The sequence below is a fragment of the Poecilia reticulata genome, linkage group LG3 (assembly GCF_000633615.1).
Source record: "Poecilia reticulata strain Guanapo linkage group LG3, Guppy_female_1.0+MT, whole genome shotgun sequence".
Lineage (NCBI taxonomy): Eukaryota > Metazoa > Chordata > Actinopteri > Cyprinodontiformes > Poeciliidae > Poecilia > Poecilia reticulata.
The window spans coordinates 18,211,889-18,229,255 of NC_024333.1; the positions used below are offsets into that span (position 1 = coordinate 18,211,889).

The 17,367-nt window shown below is 36.9% G+C and overlaps 1 protein-coding gene across 2 annotated transcripts in view; it reads right to left on the minus strand.

The window, feature by feature from the left end:
* The window catches only part of galnt18b (UDP-N-acetyl-alpha-D-galactosamine:polypeptide N-acetylgalactosaminyltransferase 18b), a 98,828-nt gene that overhangs the window by 19,657 nt on the left and 61,804 nt on the right, over positions 1 to 17,367 (minus strand). For both annotated transcript variants that reach the window (XM_008405288.2, XM_008405290.2), the window contains 3 exons: positions 15,569 to 15,752; positions 12,787 to 12,984; positions 12,508 to 12,622 (listed from right to left, as the gene is read on the minus strand). In XM_008405288.2, coding sequence (XP_008403510.1) covers positions 12,508 to 12,622; positions 12,787 to 12,984; positions 15,569 to 15,752 — 497 coding nt within the window. The remainder of the gene's footprint in view (positions 1 to 12,507; positions 12,623 to 12,786; positions 12,985 to 15,568; positions 15,753 to 17,367) is intronic.

Consider the following 17,367-nt stretch of genomic DNA (forward strand, 5'->3'; position numbering starts at 1 on the left):
GATTTCATAACGTTGCATAAGAACATTTTTGAGACGTTCAGTTCAAAAGCTTTATCTAAATAGTTCATTGGCTGATGAATATTACACTGAGCTACCAGAGGTACAAAAATATTGGATTTGAAAAAATCTCAAGAAATCAAATTGCTTGAAAGGCTTATGCGATCTTTCGCCTAGTTTTAATGCAACGTTTTCATATTGAAGTTGGTCATTTGTATCTTTAATGCAATGGTGCAAAAATGATCCTTCTATTGTTCTGAGTCACATTTCATGTCTGCCTAAGAGCTTTTGCTTGACGGATATCCGTAAACTGCCTTCAGTTTTTGTTCCCTAAATTCATTACAATAAACCATTGCTGTCAAGACAGCAAATCTGAGTCTGTCATAATTTTCACTGGCTGCAGTCAAAGCATAGCAGCCTTATATCACCATTCCCAACAGTTGCATTTGAACAATCAAACACACCATCTAATTTGCATCTTGACTCATGCAATCTGTTTTCCTATGTGCTAGTGAGCGAAAAACAATGCTGCAGCAAAACAATTATAGGACACTTTGCCCATACGCAGTCTTCAGTGTGACAATTTTCTCAATTTCCATGCTGTCAAATAGCCGACAAGATGTGTAAACACAATTACAGACACTTGCTTCGTGTCATTTAGGGATGGAAGCATATTTCAGCCGCACTGTGTTCAATGGAACCACCGCTTTCCCTCCTCCAGCGGATGTTTGGGTCTGTTTTGTTTCATTAGGAGTCAGGTCCGTCCTCCGAGTCTCTCCGACTCCACCGCAATTAACCAATCTCAATCACAAGAGCAAAAGCACTTCTTTGTAAAAATGTACATAAAACATGGAGAGACACCGCACCTTCTGTTCCATCTTCAAGCCATTCTCTCACATCCCCTTAAACAAAATGTTTTCCCAAATGTATTTTGGGAAAACATTTCTTCTTTCTTTGCAATGAAAGAAGCAAAACCAGGTGGAGCTGATTCACAAAAATTGACTGTTGGCTCCAATTTTTGCTCATTTTTAGTGCTTGGTATCTGCTCTCCCAAATACTAAGGTAGTCATCTTTTTTTCAGCTAATGTAAATTAGCATTCAGCGACAAGTAAAATGGGCAGAAAAGTTAGAACGAATGAAAAACATTTTCTTGGAAGTTAGCTTAATGTTCCAGTTTAGAGGTTCTTTTATAAACTGGAAAGATAACTTAAATGTGTGATATTACAAGCAATTATAAGTGTACTATCAATCCTAATCAGTTACCTATAGTCCTAGGCTGAGAAATCTCTGGTCATAAAGCAGATCACAAGTCCCTAATATGTCCTTTTAAAAGTCTGTTTATTGCAGTCCTAAACCAGAGAGGAAAAAAGAAAAAGACAACAGACAGCATACAGAATGCAAAGTGCTGGATTTGTCTCCTTTGTTAAAAGGAGTAACAGGGTTTGAATTACAAGACGTGATCCCAAAATACCCCTCCCTTCTCCAGGAGCCGTCTCTAGGATCGGTTACCAATCTGAAGCCCCAAAGCAACAATCTTATCTGTTGAGCAACAGAGTCAGAGACAGTGTGTCATAAACTCTATGTTGTAAATCACTCTCCAGTGACCAAATCACTGGAGAGTGTGAGGTGGGAGATTGTGTTAATCAAACCGATCTAAGTCATTCTGTGACAGGAACAGCATGGTGTGCTAAACAGATTTGTCTAAGCAGCATGATACATAGAGAACATCTGCACTCTTATCACTGAAAAGCAGTTCTTGCTTTTCCCCCCAGCATTTCCTGCACCAACAAATAAAAATTGAACAAGAATGAAATAAAATATTTCCTAATGTTCCAATGTGAATGTCTGTAAAGCAGAGCTGCTGACTGTAAATGATACTGCAATGGTTCCTTCAAAGGGCGTTAACTTTTAATAAACATGTACCAGATTTTTCAATTATTGCATGTAGTTTCCAGGAATATGAGCTGCGCTAATCTGTAAACTGTCAAACCACTTCTTTTTCTTGGCCATCATTGCTTAGTATTGCACTCACTCCATGCTCTTTCCACAGGATAGGGTCTTTCCTTCTCCCCGAAAGCAAAAACTATGCTCAGCACAAGTTCTTATTCAGTGTTAGTTTGGTTATCTTAAATTATTCTGGAGGTCACACACTATCTATTGGCATGTACTATAATTATAAAGTTTGTGCTAAAACAATATTTTAACAATTTGTAGATTTGCAAAATATTGTGCAACAACTCGGGCATCGGTAGAAAGGGTAAACTTTATACTCTGTGACATCCATGTAAAGTTAGCAGTGCAGGTTGCTTTATTAAAACTTGCTGTTTACACTCATGAATTATGAACAACTTTCTGGAGAACAGCCTGCTTGGTGCAAACAGCACAAGCCTTTTGAGAATCGGACACTTATACCCTAGATGATACAAAATATGAACAGATAAATAAAGAGAGATACTCCTATAAAATTATGCCTGATACTTAATTTAAAAATAGCCAAACCATGTTTGCACATACAGAGGCTGATTGCCTAGAAACTTCCAGTGAAGGATTTGTGAATGAAGCTAATGCTGAAGGTTTTTCTTTCTGGTTCTATAGTGAATCCCAAGTGAGCATTGGTTAAATGGCACAAAATAGTAGAAACTTCTGTGCAACACTTACTAAACCCTATTCTTTTTATTTATTTATTTATTAAGAAGAGATCCATCATAAAGCACTGCTCTCACATTTAAAGGACAGCACTATGTATTTTCCAGGCATATGGCGCTGTTTTATACCATGATTAAGTAAATATGTAAATATATAGCATAGAAATGCTATATATATATACAAACCACAATCTAGAGGAAATTTGACTTCGAATTATAGCCATAAGCCTTGAAACTAGTCTCTGTCTCTTTAAGAAGCTTCTATCCTTTCTGTCATTCCCCCTTCAGGATGTCATCACAACAATGGTTCTCCATGCTGCTGCTTACAACCATTCTTAGAAGTGTTTTACTTTTTTTCTGCAGTCTTTTAGCAAATAATTTTCTGCCCCCCGAGAAACTCAAATGTCTTGTGAAAACATCCTAATATTTCTTAATTCACTTGACTTTAAAGTTCTTCAGTAGTAAAATATTTCATTTCAAAGCTAATGTTAGCATTAAAGTCAAAACACTGAATAATATTTTGCTGCCTGATGCACAACTCAAAGCAGTGCAGGCAGCCAGTACTGCCTCAGTCTGACTACACCATCCTTTATCTGAACCAGATAATCATAATTTTCATTATCTGAAGGGAAATTTAATGCCTTTTCCCAGCTAACTCAATTTTGTGAAAGTAAATAGGAAAACATTATCTCCACCATGCATGTATTTCTGTGCCATGATCTATGACGAAATCTCACAAAGCCTTTCATGGGAACAACAGTTTTGTTTAGCTTTATTCAGAAATGCTAACAGGAAAAATAAGCTACTTAAAACATAAGAATGAGGACTTTATTGCATTTAAAGAAAGCTGTTGAATTGTTTCTTATTTGACTATAAACTACTATCACCCATAGAGAGAAGAAAACACTGAGAGCAGTCTGAGAGCACTTGGTTCTCAGACTGTCAGTTCCTACAGTTTCTAAAAGTGGAAGATCTTTTATTCATTCATTCTCATTCACACAGAAAAAAAAATAAAACTAAGCCTAACCCCTAACCCTAAAATGTCAAGACAGCAAATAAACAATAAAGAAATGATAAAGCAGAAACATAAAGGAAAACAAAAGTAGTAAGTCAGGATCATAACACAGAGAAGTAGCAGTCATATAGTTAAGACAAGGCTAAAAAAACATTCCTCTGTGGCTTATGTCATCCTGACTAGTGCAGTTATGTTGCTTTAGGCTGTTGGAGGACAAAACTGACCGTTCCTCACTCTGCCCAACCATTTATTTTATGTTTTCCTTTTTGTTTTCTCTTCATAAAAGCTACATCTGGCCTGGCATGCTGTTCAGCTGTGACATCTTCCTGGAGGGGATCAGGAGGAGCTATTCTGCTAAAAGCCCCATGACCATTACTTTCATCTCACAGTGACAGCCTCCTGTATTACAGTGAGAATATATTGACAATTTAAAGAAATTTGTGAAGTTACACTGTCAAGTTCTCCTCTAAGCAATTATGAAGTACTTTGAAGTCAAATCGAATCTTACTTTATACTTCATAAAAAATCTCTACGGCAGCCAACCCACTACGGCACGCTTCTATCATCGTTTGTCCTCAGAATTTATTGTTTTCGTACAAGTATGTAAAGACTTGATTATGTCAAGACTTGGAAATATCTGCTGGATATTTTGTAAATTGTTCTGCATACCTGATTATCATAATTTCAGGATATTTAAGTATTTAAAAAACCCACTATGTACAACATTCTCCGTAAAAGAACTGGGGTTCCGTTTTCCTAGTATTGATTTGTTAATAATGTAAAACTTTTCAAGACTTCTTATCTAATAAATGAAGACACTAATGAGAAAATGATGAGTGATTCTCAAGTTTCAATAAAGGTTTAGGGAATATAGGTTATCATCCCTCTTACTCGCTTGGGTCCTTAATTAACATAAAAAGATTACCCAAACTTTAAATGGCTTAAAGTTTTCAAAATCCACTTAGTCACAGCACATACTAACCAGGCATCTCCTCTGTAGAGGCTGTCCTTAGTTTCTAAAGTCTTATTTATGTAATAATGGTAATAAAATTCCAACTGAAGTATCTATTTACATATTTATTTGAAAAGTACATTAAAATATTTGCTATGTCAGAATTTGTCAATGTTTGTATAACGTTTCTAGTTTTAATGGTTTCTAGCTTCCACTGAGTCTGTTTTTTACTGAAAATTGTTTAAAGCCGAAATTGTTGCTTTTGATATATAAAAGTAAAGACAAACACAACAAAAATCTAAAATTTGATTCTGGTCCAAATCTTTTGAAATACTTATAACTCCTCTTCACTATTTCATCTCAAACTATAAAGCAGCAGATCAGTAGATGGTAGACAGAAAATAAAGAATTTATAATGTTCAGATTTTTATCAGCTCATATGAAATTTGGGTTAATATGCACCAATAAATCCCAAAAGAGCTTCATTACATGCAGCTAAAGTCACAGAAAACTAACTTCAGAGTCCTACAGCAGATGGTACGGACACTTCTTGGATGACATGGGGAGAAAGTACAGTCTAAATTCACAAGGGTTGTGTGGTAAGATGCTGCCAAGTGTCTTGAAAACTCAATGTGTAAGTGTACTTAGAAAGGCTGCTGCTGTGTGAAAGGCAGGAGGGAAAAACTGCAGCAGAGAAACTGATGTAAAAAACTGAATTAGGCTGGTACAGAATGTGGATCTTATTTTAAATGCCAAACCATGTCTGCATCTTTTTGGGGGTTTTCTTTTTTTCTTGATCCCCACTGGATTTTGAATGCCACCCTTGAAAATAAATAAATTAGAAGAACAAATGAATAAATAAACAAATGTAAATCATGGAAGACAAGGCTGCAGTATTCCATAGGGACAGCAGAGAGAAAATTCACACAGAATTGTTGAATTATGAATAGATCTGTAAATATTGCATTTATCTATCCACATTTTAGAGTACTTTGGAAAAATTTTCTTGATTGGTTTATTTAACATAGTTATTTGGGTTGTGGTAATTATTTTCCAACAACCTTTTTTAGTGTCCAAACACAGGGTTACTGATAATTAAATGCCCCAGAAAACTTTCATGAAGGTATTCAAAACAAAGGTGGTCTAGATCAGACTAAAACACCCTGTTATGATTTGTGTAGAAGGATTTAAACTCCGGAGGGAAATTACTCAATTTATATTCAGATATTGTGAATATTTCTGAGTATGGGAAAATCCCAGGAGATGCTTGGTAAGGTGCATCTTCCAAAAAAAAAAAAAAAAAAACTTCAAACTGAAATCACGTCTTGCTCAGTTTTGCTGGAAAGAAGCGGCAGAAAAAAAAAATCCCATTTCTGTTTAAATCTTTACTCATTGTTGTACACAAGAATCCTTTAAAGTGAAAAGTTTCACACATTTTACTAGCCTGTCTTCTATTTACATGCTAATCCAGTGACAAACCATCAGGGGCTTCAAAGAATTCAGAGAAGCCCTAGACTGATGCTCGCCTATAATTTAAGAAAATAAAACCTCTTTAAGCATTTCTTCAATGCACATCAGTTTTGAGTCGGAAAATAAATGAATTGATAAAACGAACAAAACCACAGCCAAGCAATTTTTAAATGTGCCGTCTGTAAGTGTTTGAGACAGTGCTGCGTTAGGTGTTTGAGAGACAGTATTCTGGATCGCAGTTAAAATACAATGACCAATTAAACAAAGTGATTGAAAAACATCAGGTGGACAATCTCATCAGCAAACAATATTTTGATTTGTAGCCAGTCTTGAAGATTTGTAGCTGATCATTTGATGGATTCTGTAGGAAATGGTACTACAGAGACCTGCAGCACTAAAAACAGCATTGATATTGCTGTGGATTAACTAAACTATAACCGTACAAATGAAAAAGTCTCCCTAAAAATGCTATGTATTATCAACTCCCTTTTAAACTCAGATTTGTTATCTGTTTGAGGTTACACTGGAGGAACTGAAGGTGTATTTCAGACAAAGCAGGGGAACCAAAGTCACACAAAAATAAGTCTGCTCCTTGTCTTTAGATTTGTGGATTTTCAGAGATTAACATTTGCAGATTGTTTGTTAGTATAAATTAAAACATTTCTGGGTTTATTTTATGTCACATTCTATGAAGCAGTACCTAGAGCTCTTTGCAAAGTCAAATTAAATTTGAAACACTATAAGAAATGTAGAGATGTGGCTTTTTATATTTTATATCTCTTGGTTTCATAAATAAATTCAATAATATAGAAGGTATTATAGCCTATGAAAAAGTCAGTTATGCGAGTTTTGGAGCTGCACCATGTAATCCTTTGAAGGTAATAAAAAAAATTCATAAATCCATTTCGAAACTGAGTAATGGGGCCTATCGAATCCAAGTAGACTGCTGCTTGTTAAAATGTAGATTGCCTGTCAATATTGCAGCAAAAAATAACATTTTAAAATGTCACATAGATAAAAAGGAAACCATAAAAATGAGTATCTTGCTGGCTACTGTGAACTATTTTTATTTCCCAGTACTGAATTATATTTGACTAGTATATTACCAGCAGGAGGCACCTCATGATAGTTTTCATTCTGTACCAGAGTCCCATCACTATTCACATCACCTGTTAGACAAAAGACTTTCTTATTGATTGAGCTGTTGGTCTGAGATTACATAGTGGGAGACGATGGATTTTCTGCAGTCCAGGGGTCATGAAACTCCATCAGTGCTGTTCTACAATTATAGCCTGAGTCTGTGGTCTAACACTTAGTTATTCACCTTTAATGATAACCTAAAGCCTTCTTTCTGTGCTCAAAGGAGAAAGTCAAAACATCAATGCAGAGAAAGGTAAAGATGCCCAGGTTGTTTACTTGAAACTGATTTTCAGTGACAGTAATTATATTTAGGATACTGTAGATGTTAGGTCTGAGTTTTCTATTATGAATACTGAAGTTGAAAACTTGAGACTTAGACATAAGTGGAAATTGCTGTGGTAAAGTGACACTTATTGTATTAACACTGACCAAACTCTGTTTGGTTTTTGTATGAACGATATATTATTTACTACAATTTTTGGAACATGCTTGATTTAGAGCTAATACTAATTGATTGATGAGTTTTCATCAGAAACCTTCAGTGTAAATCATTATGATGATGACAGTTATGGTGTTTTGTTTCCATTTCCATAAGTAATGTTCATAAAGCCTGCTAGATAATAGTTGTTCATAGCTCTCAATGATCCTCATTTTTCAAGAAAACCTCAGAGGGAGATTTGCTTTGCTCTTGTTTTGATGCATTGTCCCAGGCTGTCTTCAAAAGTGCAACATTCAGGATTCACGGGTGTTTGGGGAAATTTCTTTAATTATAATTTCGTTTCGAGGTCCTGAGGTAATTTTAGATGTATTCTCTACAGACTATGTTGCAGGACCACCTCAGATGATCTTGCATGTTTGGTTTGAGGTATGATTACGTTAGGCTTTCAAAGAAAAATTTCAACACATACAGACAGGCAGAACTCAAAGAGACATTTCAGATTTATGTTGTAACCGAAGCACTGCGGTGTGATTCATCCTGGACACCGGTTACATTTACCAGGACTCTATTTCAGGCTATTGTAGCAGGAAGCTATCATCACAATTTTGCTGCATCCACTGGATCAATATGGGTACATATAAGATGTCCATGTCTTTAGTGGAAATGGACATCACCACGCTTCCATTGCCACTGGGTTTCCTGAAAACAGATAATAGCTGAGAGACTTTATTGCTGTGGTCACCTCTAAAAGTCTGAAAGATGCTAAAGGCTACAGTTTTGTGAGTGTATTCGGTTTTGTGCATTTTATCTTAGCTTATTTGTGAGACTCCACATGATGAAAGACAAAGAAAAATTCTTCATTCTAATGTTTGCTTCGTCCATAAATCAACCAACCATTAGCATTCTACAACAAATAAATTATATTTCTGAAAAATACTCTTATATTTGTGAAAAGAATGGTAAGAATAACAAAGTTTAGTTGTTTTGGTCTTACCATGTCTGTATGTGCAGTTTTGTACTAGTTTGTGTATTTGTCAAATGTGTTTTTTTTTCTTTTTCTTTTTGTATTTTTGTCAATAATTGCACAAACATAACAGTTTCCAGTTTCTGCAAATTACCTTTTTCATGGACATGCTGCAGAATGTTTGTCACAAGAATGATTTTAAAACATTTACTTGCTCCATAGAAGAGACTCGTGGGATCAGGGTAACATCAAGCAAACTTCTGTTTTCTGTTAGCATTTTTAAATTACACATCAAAAGTCAACAAAGTGGAACAAAAACCTGCCATGAGCAAGAACCGCAGCTGTGCATTTGCACAGCAATATAAATACACAATATCCAGATGTATGCATGTGTAATCTCAGGAAGTATCAGAAATCTAAATCCCAGGGATGCATAAGTTGGAAGCTTTAAATAAACTCTGACATGGCTGTGAACCCAATCACTGACACTAACTTTCAGTTGTTAATGACACCATTGTTTTGGTTAAATGTGCTGACATGAAGACTTAGTCATGAGAGGCATATTTTTTCTGTTTAAGAAAACTAAACAGACTGCGGATCATAATGGAAAACTAAATGTTCTTAACGGTGAGTGACTGCTGAAAACTGGAAAATTCCTTACAAACATTCACTATTTCTGGCAGAATAAAACTGGCCTTATATTTCCCTTAAACTGAATATAGTTGTAAGCTGTCCAATTGTGCATGCATGTCCACGTTACCATGCACCCTTTGGAAGCTTTAAATCTCAAAGTCCATACAGATCCAGCCTTTGAGGAGGCAGAGGAATGGAGAGAATTGCATATTGCCTCAGAATGATGCTGAAAATCTAGTTCATACCTTTGTTACCTCGAGGCTTGATTAATACAATGCATTATTACCTGGATGTCCCAAAATCTCTCAAAGAAATCTTCAGCTCATCCAAATTGCAGCAGCTGAAATATTGGCAAAAATGAAAAAAAGAGGCAATATTTCTGTGACTCACTGTACAATACAGAAGTAATTTAAAATTCTTCTTCGTACCTAAAAAGCGTACAATAACCAGGCTCCATCTCATCATGAAGATCTTATGATTCCCTTCCATCCAATCAGAGCACTGTGCTCTAAGGCTAAAGGACTACTTGTGGGTCATAGAGTTTCCGCACAGGGCCTGTGGCCGTCAGGAGCCTGCCTGATTCAACAGTCAGATGAGGTCTCTATTTTCAAGGTTTTTCTTTTTCTTTTTAACCACACAAAGCAGTTTGTATGGCTTTTGGTTAGACAAATAATGTCCAGATAAACAAGGACATTGTTTATCTGGTGAAACTATAACTCTACAACTAGATTTATCTCGTCTAGCACGTAAAAGCACCATGAAAGAATCCACAGTATTTCACTAAATACCCCAGAGAATCCAATAAAACTAACAGATAGTGGTGTCACAATATAATGTTTCCACAAAGCAAAAAACATAAAAAGAAAACCATCGCTTATTTTAACCGTTTTACCACTGAACCTCATAAAGTTGTGGCCAAGGACTGTAGCTGCTGGCCTTGTTCAAATGTATCTCTGAGGACACGAAGAGAGCCAGCCCTTTGTTGGCAGCCGGTCTGGGGGCCATGACCAGTATGCTGCAGGCGGGCAAACTCTGCTGGTGCTCCATCGCAGTGGTTCCCAACCCTGAACCTCAGAGCATTTTATCCTGAATGATTTAGATACTGCTCCTCTTTAGTATGCCTGATTAATATAAATATTTATATAACAACCTATTTCAGAACCTTTAGGAGGTAAATCTGTAATTTCACTGTGATATGTGAAATTGCAACACAGAATAGCAGGTGCAAGGTTGTGGACTACTCTTTCTGGGATTTCAAATCTTGGGTCTAAAATATATAGGCCTAACTTTAAATCCATATTTTCCTTAAAGTATGCCTGCTTTTTAACCATTTTTTTTTTTACTGTGACCAATTTTGCAGTGTCTTGTAGTCAGACATGCTGTCGACAAAATGTCATTGCAATGTTAGACAAAGACAATAATTCTACGTACCTACCTAAATAGCAACTCAGTAAAGCAGTTGGGTTAATTATAGTTTGTAAATGTCAGCACAAAATTAATCCTAACAACGGTTTTGAACTAAAGTGATGTTAACACAACATTTGACGAATGTGTTCTGTTTTAAAGCTGTGAACAAAAATCCAAATATGGCAGCTAAATGATTTCTGGGATTAGTCTTCCTTCTGTTCTGCTAATTGGATCTCTGTTATTAGCTAGGATGGATAAATCTACATTTGGCATCCTGCTCTGAAATTCCTTTCCACAGTAGACTTCAGTACGAACAGAAAAAGGCACTCCTCTCTTGCTTTTATTGAAAAGGCTGTTAGCTCATATAATGGTCTTTGTAACTTTGCTGTGAGCTACTATTACCAATCCTTGAGAAGGACAGCTCCTGCTCTGACACTTCTGTGTGTCATACAGCTATAATAAACACACACCGTGTATTTTTGTGGTTCACAGGCAGAGCTGATGGTGTATAACATAATGATATGGTGGAAATTATAGAGAGGGTACATCTGTCTGCTCTGTCCAGCATTATAAAAAGTAACACAGACTTTAATGCTGAAAAGTCTCTACAGACGGATCATCGGGGGGGGGGAGGGGAGGTGATTGTTCAGACTCGGAATCAATCAGTATTGACTTTTTTGTTCTTGCTAAAACTACACAAGTAAGAAGGTATGGGGGCCATACACATGCACAGTAGCTAAAGGATTATTTCTTCTGCTGTGTTGACTATTTTAGAAGTGTTGGGTCAAGTCGTTAAAAAAATGTGATCTGCAAAGTCAAGGTGACTATTTCACTGGTTTCTAACAATCTCCCTGAAGAATCATGAATTACCTTTTAAATAATACCTGGGATGACGTTTACCTTGTTACATTTTACAGGCTGGGGTTTTCTGAAACTGCCCAACCAGCTTTTCTTCTGCAGTAAATATCTATATATGCTAAAATAGATAATAACTAACATAACTCCCCAGCTACATGTGGATAAACTGTTGGAATATTACAGACATGCATAAGCCTGCATGTGTTCATAGCATTTTGAGATCAATTGGAAGGATTCATTCATGGGCTTGCGGTTGCCATGACAGCACTGTAGGCGGAAATAATAGAGCAGTATATTGGGAAAAAAAAGTTTTTTTTGAGTGATATCTGACCATAGATTTGGGAAAGCTTTTTAATTCCTGATGTTCAAAAGTGATAAATGATCAAAAATGTGTATTTCTTTTAAATCTGGTGTTTTTTTAAAAAGAAGTGTGCTACTGCAAATTTGATTCCTTGTCTGTTGTGTCCTTTTTATCACCTTCGCAATGGGGTTTTTATTGTCATTGTTGTGCAGACTCAGCATTGTCACTAAAATCGGGGCTGCATTCAGTTGCAACACAAAGAGGCCTAAAGGATTCTTGCAGGCACGAACAGACGCTGAAATTTATGTCACAGGAGCTTTGCGGATAAGCCAAAGATCAAGCCAGCTGTGGTGTGAATCCCTGCTAAAATTGATTCAGACTCAAAGGCAGACATTTTTTGTGACAAACTAAAGTGCTTTCAACTAGTTTTGGAATTTAGAAATGCCCAGCAATTACAGCACCACTCTGAAAAAAGCACAAATTTCTTTAACATACTGCAACACCACCAAAATACTGCTTTGAATACACATGCCACACACTTAAATCAAATACCATGTATCCAGTACTTCTATGGTTTTATGGAAAAAGGTGAAGCCTGGAGCTTTCCACTTTTACAGCCACTGTAATATTTTCCCCTCACATTTCCTGAATAAACAATGGACTTCATGGCCAGAGGCATTACTCACCCTGATGCCCAGCTCCACATTTTCTCCCCCGTACACCTCCATGCCTTCATCCAGCAGACCAATCTCCTCAAAGTACAGTCTGTCCACCACAAAGCAGCCAATCAGAGCCGGGCTCCTGAAACATTTAGAATGAAGATCAGTTTTGTTCCATGACAGTAAGGACCCCCAATATATATATATGTAATAATGTTAAAGATCACAATCTAGTATTTTTAGATTACTGACATTTACTAATTTAATGTCAAACATATAACTGTGCAGCTGGATTATTTTACTTACTGGATTGGGTCACTTTTGTTGCCCCTGTGCCACCAGGTCTTGGGTGGATTAAGGTAGCGGCACCAGAGTTCCCAGTCAAAGCCCTGGGCGGACAGTGGATACTCTTCAATCTCAAACGTGTCATACTTGATGTTGTCAAACGACGGCGAGATTATGCGTGTTCTGTCCTCTTTAATTCTCAGCAGTATTGGTTCAGCCCTGACAACATGACGAAATATTTTAATGTCATCATTTGCATTTAGTTTGACAACTTTACTCTCCATTGAACATGTTTCAAAAATGATTTCCAATAAAATCTGAAAAAAAAAGATATCTACTTATAAACAAGATAACTTCTGTATGAAAACAAGGGTCACTCTCAGGAGCTACATGAATTCCACTGTCGAACGAGGACAGGATCCCATCTGTGCAAGTTCAATCAAGAAATCTCTTCACAACTAGATAATGTAGCTATGCTAGTATTATAACAAAGAAGATACACTTGGGAATGAAAGCAACACAAAGTGGAGAGACAGAGGGGTCAGCAGATGCAGAGGTAAATAGTGCACAGAGGCCATCAGCTGTCTGCAGAGTCAATAGCTTCAGATTAGTACAGGAACAGTACATGTGTTTCCATGACTGAGCACTTGTATCCAAGTCTTTCATCAACAAGTGCAAGGCAAAGGGTCAGCTGAAGGTATAAAGCGTGCCACCACAGGACTCTATAGCCAGTGAAAACACCAGCTCTGTCTTGCAATTGAATTACAAAGAGGATGGCCTGACCGCATGTTGTAAAAGTGTGAAGTTAGGTGCAGAGCAGACTGTAGTGTGGGACGGTTTTTCCAAGAGTTGAGCTTTTGAATGAGTCGTGAACCATTACCAAGACATTTTGGGTAATTTATGTTATAATTGGTAACGCTGAAATTACCAATTGTAAATTTACAATTGGTAAATTTACAATTTACCAATTGTAAATTGGAACAGTAGATCACTGTAGAAATCCTTTGCCATCCCTTTGCAGTTGAATCTGTTGCAACTGCAAACGGTGGGGAAATGTCATGTTAAAGCCTTTGTACTAAAACTGGGATGTCATTAAAGTTAATGTGAGCGTAAAAGCAAGTCATCCAATACATTTGGCATTATACTATACATTATTCATTTACGGATTGTTATAGTTTGTAGATTTGAAAGAGAAAACAATACGACAGAAAAACATTAGAGAAAATTACAAAATTTGTATTAGTGTGAACAATTTATTTATTAGCCATGCAACACACACAAAGCTAACAACTTTTACAGTGAGCCATTAGTATTAAAGCACTTGAGAAAACAAGCTACCTTTGTCTGCTAATTGTATCGCAGCATAAAGAACTTAAAATAATATTAATGTTGTTCAAAGAATATTATCAATAGATTGACATTTTAGGTAAAATGATTGATTTCTGCCACAGTAATGGGTATAAATCACATTGTGCTGAGTAACATCTTGTTTAAGCAACACTTGTAGGAATTTAGGAACTGTCCAAACCATTTGCAATTTCTCTGATGGTAAAATGTTTTTCTTCTAATTCCCTAATGTCAGATTTCAGCTCCTGAGTAGTTAGGGGTCTCCTATATCTATTAATCACACAAACATTCTCTACGGACGCCACTGTTATAACAGGGTGTTTTTTTTTCAAAGAAATGCAAATGTATTTGATATTGTTATTGTAAATCAAGTAAAACCTCTCCTAAATAAATGTAAAAAAACAAAAAAACAAAACAGGTTCAAAGTAACTTCTGCATATTATAATAGAAGAAACCGAGTTTCGCTTTTCAGAGGAAATGTTCCAGTGCTTTATGAGAAACACTTGAATAACAAATGAGAGGCAGAAAAGTGTATCAGTTCAAACAAGTACAACATCAGGCTGAAACCCATGTTTGTTTTGTGATGGATAAACACGTTGCCTGTATAACAGGTCACACACCTTTGTGTTGTAATGATCAGAAAAAACAGAGTTGGACAGTTTAAATGTGGTTTCAGTTTCCCCGTGTTTGTCTTGAGAAAATGTTATCTGTATGCCAGAATTTTAAAACAGTTTCCACAAATCCAATTCCTTGTCTCAAGCTGACATACAACTTTGAACAAAAATAGTATACATGCATTTTATACATAGCTAAGACCATTGTTTTAAACGCATGTTTACATAGTAAGAACCCATAACTAACAGTGACACTGACCCATAACTGTCAGTGTCATAATCCCTTTTTTATTCAGATTGCTTTAAAAACATGCATATAAATGCAAAGTATGAAGAGTGGATTAACTGCATGGAACTTCACAGCAAACCTATTCTTGATAATTACCAGCTCAAGGGATTCACCTGAATTTTGTTTTATTTTTATAGTTTATGCATCTGGTTGAAGGTTTCAGCATTGCACAAATTGCTTAAGTGTGTGTGTGTGTCATAATAGTGCAAAGTAAACATACATATTTAGAACATTATGGATACTAAGAATTATAGCTAATAGCATACACAGTAATGTAACGAATACAATGTACATACAGACACATTTGAGTTATTGGGTTGCTTGAGAAATTAAAAAGGAGAAATTAAATTTCTCAGTCGTACAATTACTTATCAATTACATTTTATATGCAATGCTAACTTTTTAGCATTACATTAATCTACTCAAGATTTAATGAAACATGATGCATTATTCTAAATTTCCAGAATAAACTGACTTTAAATGACTGAAGAACTTGTGCCAATCTGTTAAACCTAGCTAATATCACTTCACGCTGCACTTGTGAGTGACTCACCAGCCGACATTGAACTCAACGTGGGCATCAAATAGGGCAACAACTGGGGCAGTGGCAGCCCTCCATCCACTCACTCTGGACCGGATCAGCCCCTCCTGCCTTGTGTGCCGCACTATCTTTATAAATCCTGGACGCTGACCGTTTGTTTCTGACACAAAGTCCTGCAGTTTTTCCTTGAGCTCATCTGCAAACAAAGCAAACAGACAGAATGCATTTTGCATCAATATCAGCAGAGCTTTTGAATATTCCCTTCAGGATTAGGTGAGTAAAGTGAGAATTGCCTCAAGCAAACCACCCACAAGACATCATCATGTTCTCCTCCAGTGGGCAGTTTTTCAATGGGCAGAGGCCAAAGGCACTCATGCTTCATTGCTTTGATCAGTGGACCAAATAGGGAGCAGCTTGAGCAGACTGCTGACTTCCATGGGGTTTAACAGCCGTAACAGGGTCTCTGCAATATTGAGTGTCAGCCTGCAATCCTTTTCAACACATGGCAGATGTCCATATTAAAAGTTGATCTTCATTATTACTTGACTCATACACAGTTTGATGAATCATACCCTGCAAGATGAGGTCAGACTGAGTGTTAGTGGAGCAAAATCATAATTTGTGGGTTTTTTCTCTTTTTTTCTTGGAAATGTAATGAACTACAATAGTCGATTAAACTTTCTATTTTATTTGGTATTAATACATATCAGGATTTTTTAAGATATACCATTAGCTGAACATTTGTAGATAATTGAAGGCTGTTTTGATTGAGAGCACAAGCTTTAAAGTGGATCACTAGCACTATTGTATCACATCTGGAAGGTCTTTACATCTATGGATGGTCTTTAAAGGTGGACTTTGCATATGCTCCTCTTGTAACTATGAATTTTCAGCAGTTAATTTTCAGCTTTCCTTCCAGAAACATTTATGTTAGTTGAACTTTAACCCAAAGTTGACTGGATGTTGTTACCATCAAGCTGTTTACTATTGTGCCTATAATGCAAAAAGTATTGAAAATGGCAATTTTGCGTGGCTCTAAATGTTCAGAACAAAGTCAAGTTTGTGGGACATCAACTCCTGTTTCTTCATGTTTTCTGTCTTGGCATTTCAGGCATACCTTATAGAGCAGCTTGCTGCCTTACATAAAACCAATGTCTTAAGACAAATTTTTAATTGAATGATTGACATATTGGTATAACCTACAACTAGTTAGCTTATTTGCATGGATTTGTGGGTGTGTGGATGCATGTTTGTGCCAGTGGAGGGGATGTGTATATGAACTTGTCACCTGAAGTCGCAAAGTTAAGAGTGGTGAGAAGGGCAGGAAGCCTGCAGCACTCATTACCCAAGAGCAGCAAAGAGCAAGTAGCCTTCAGTCATAAATGCGACAGCAGCCCCAGTCAGACACACACCAGGCACCCCCACAGCCTTAAATAGTGATACGTTGGCAGTAAAGCACAGCAATAGCAGCCCTCAGGCAGAAAGAGGCACTGTGAGTGAAGCAGGTCACCGAACTTCCCGACCTAGTCCCCTATGCAAATAAAGCCCGGACCCAGTCATCCGGGTAGCCAGGCATCTGCACAAACCCCCGGCAGCAAGACTGCCCATCACCCACCAAAGAGGAAAGAGACCATCACACTGCAGCTGTGGTAGTGAAGAGAAGGACGTCACAAAGCCATACCTACTTCCTGAGTTAGAACCCAGAGAGGAAGGAGGAGTATGTGCTGCTTTTAATGCCATCCATCCATCCATCCATCCATCCATCCATCCATCCATCCATCCATCCATCCATCCATCCATCCATCCATCCA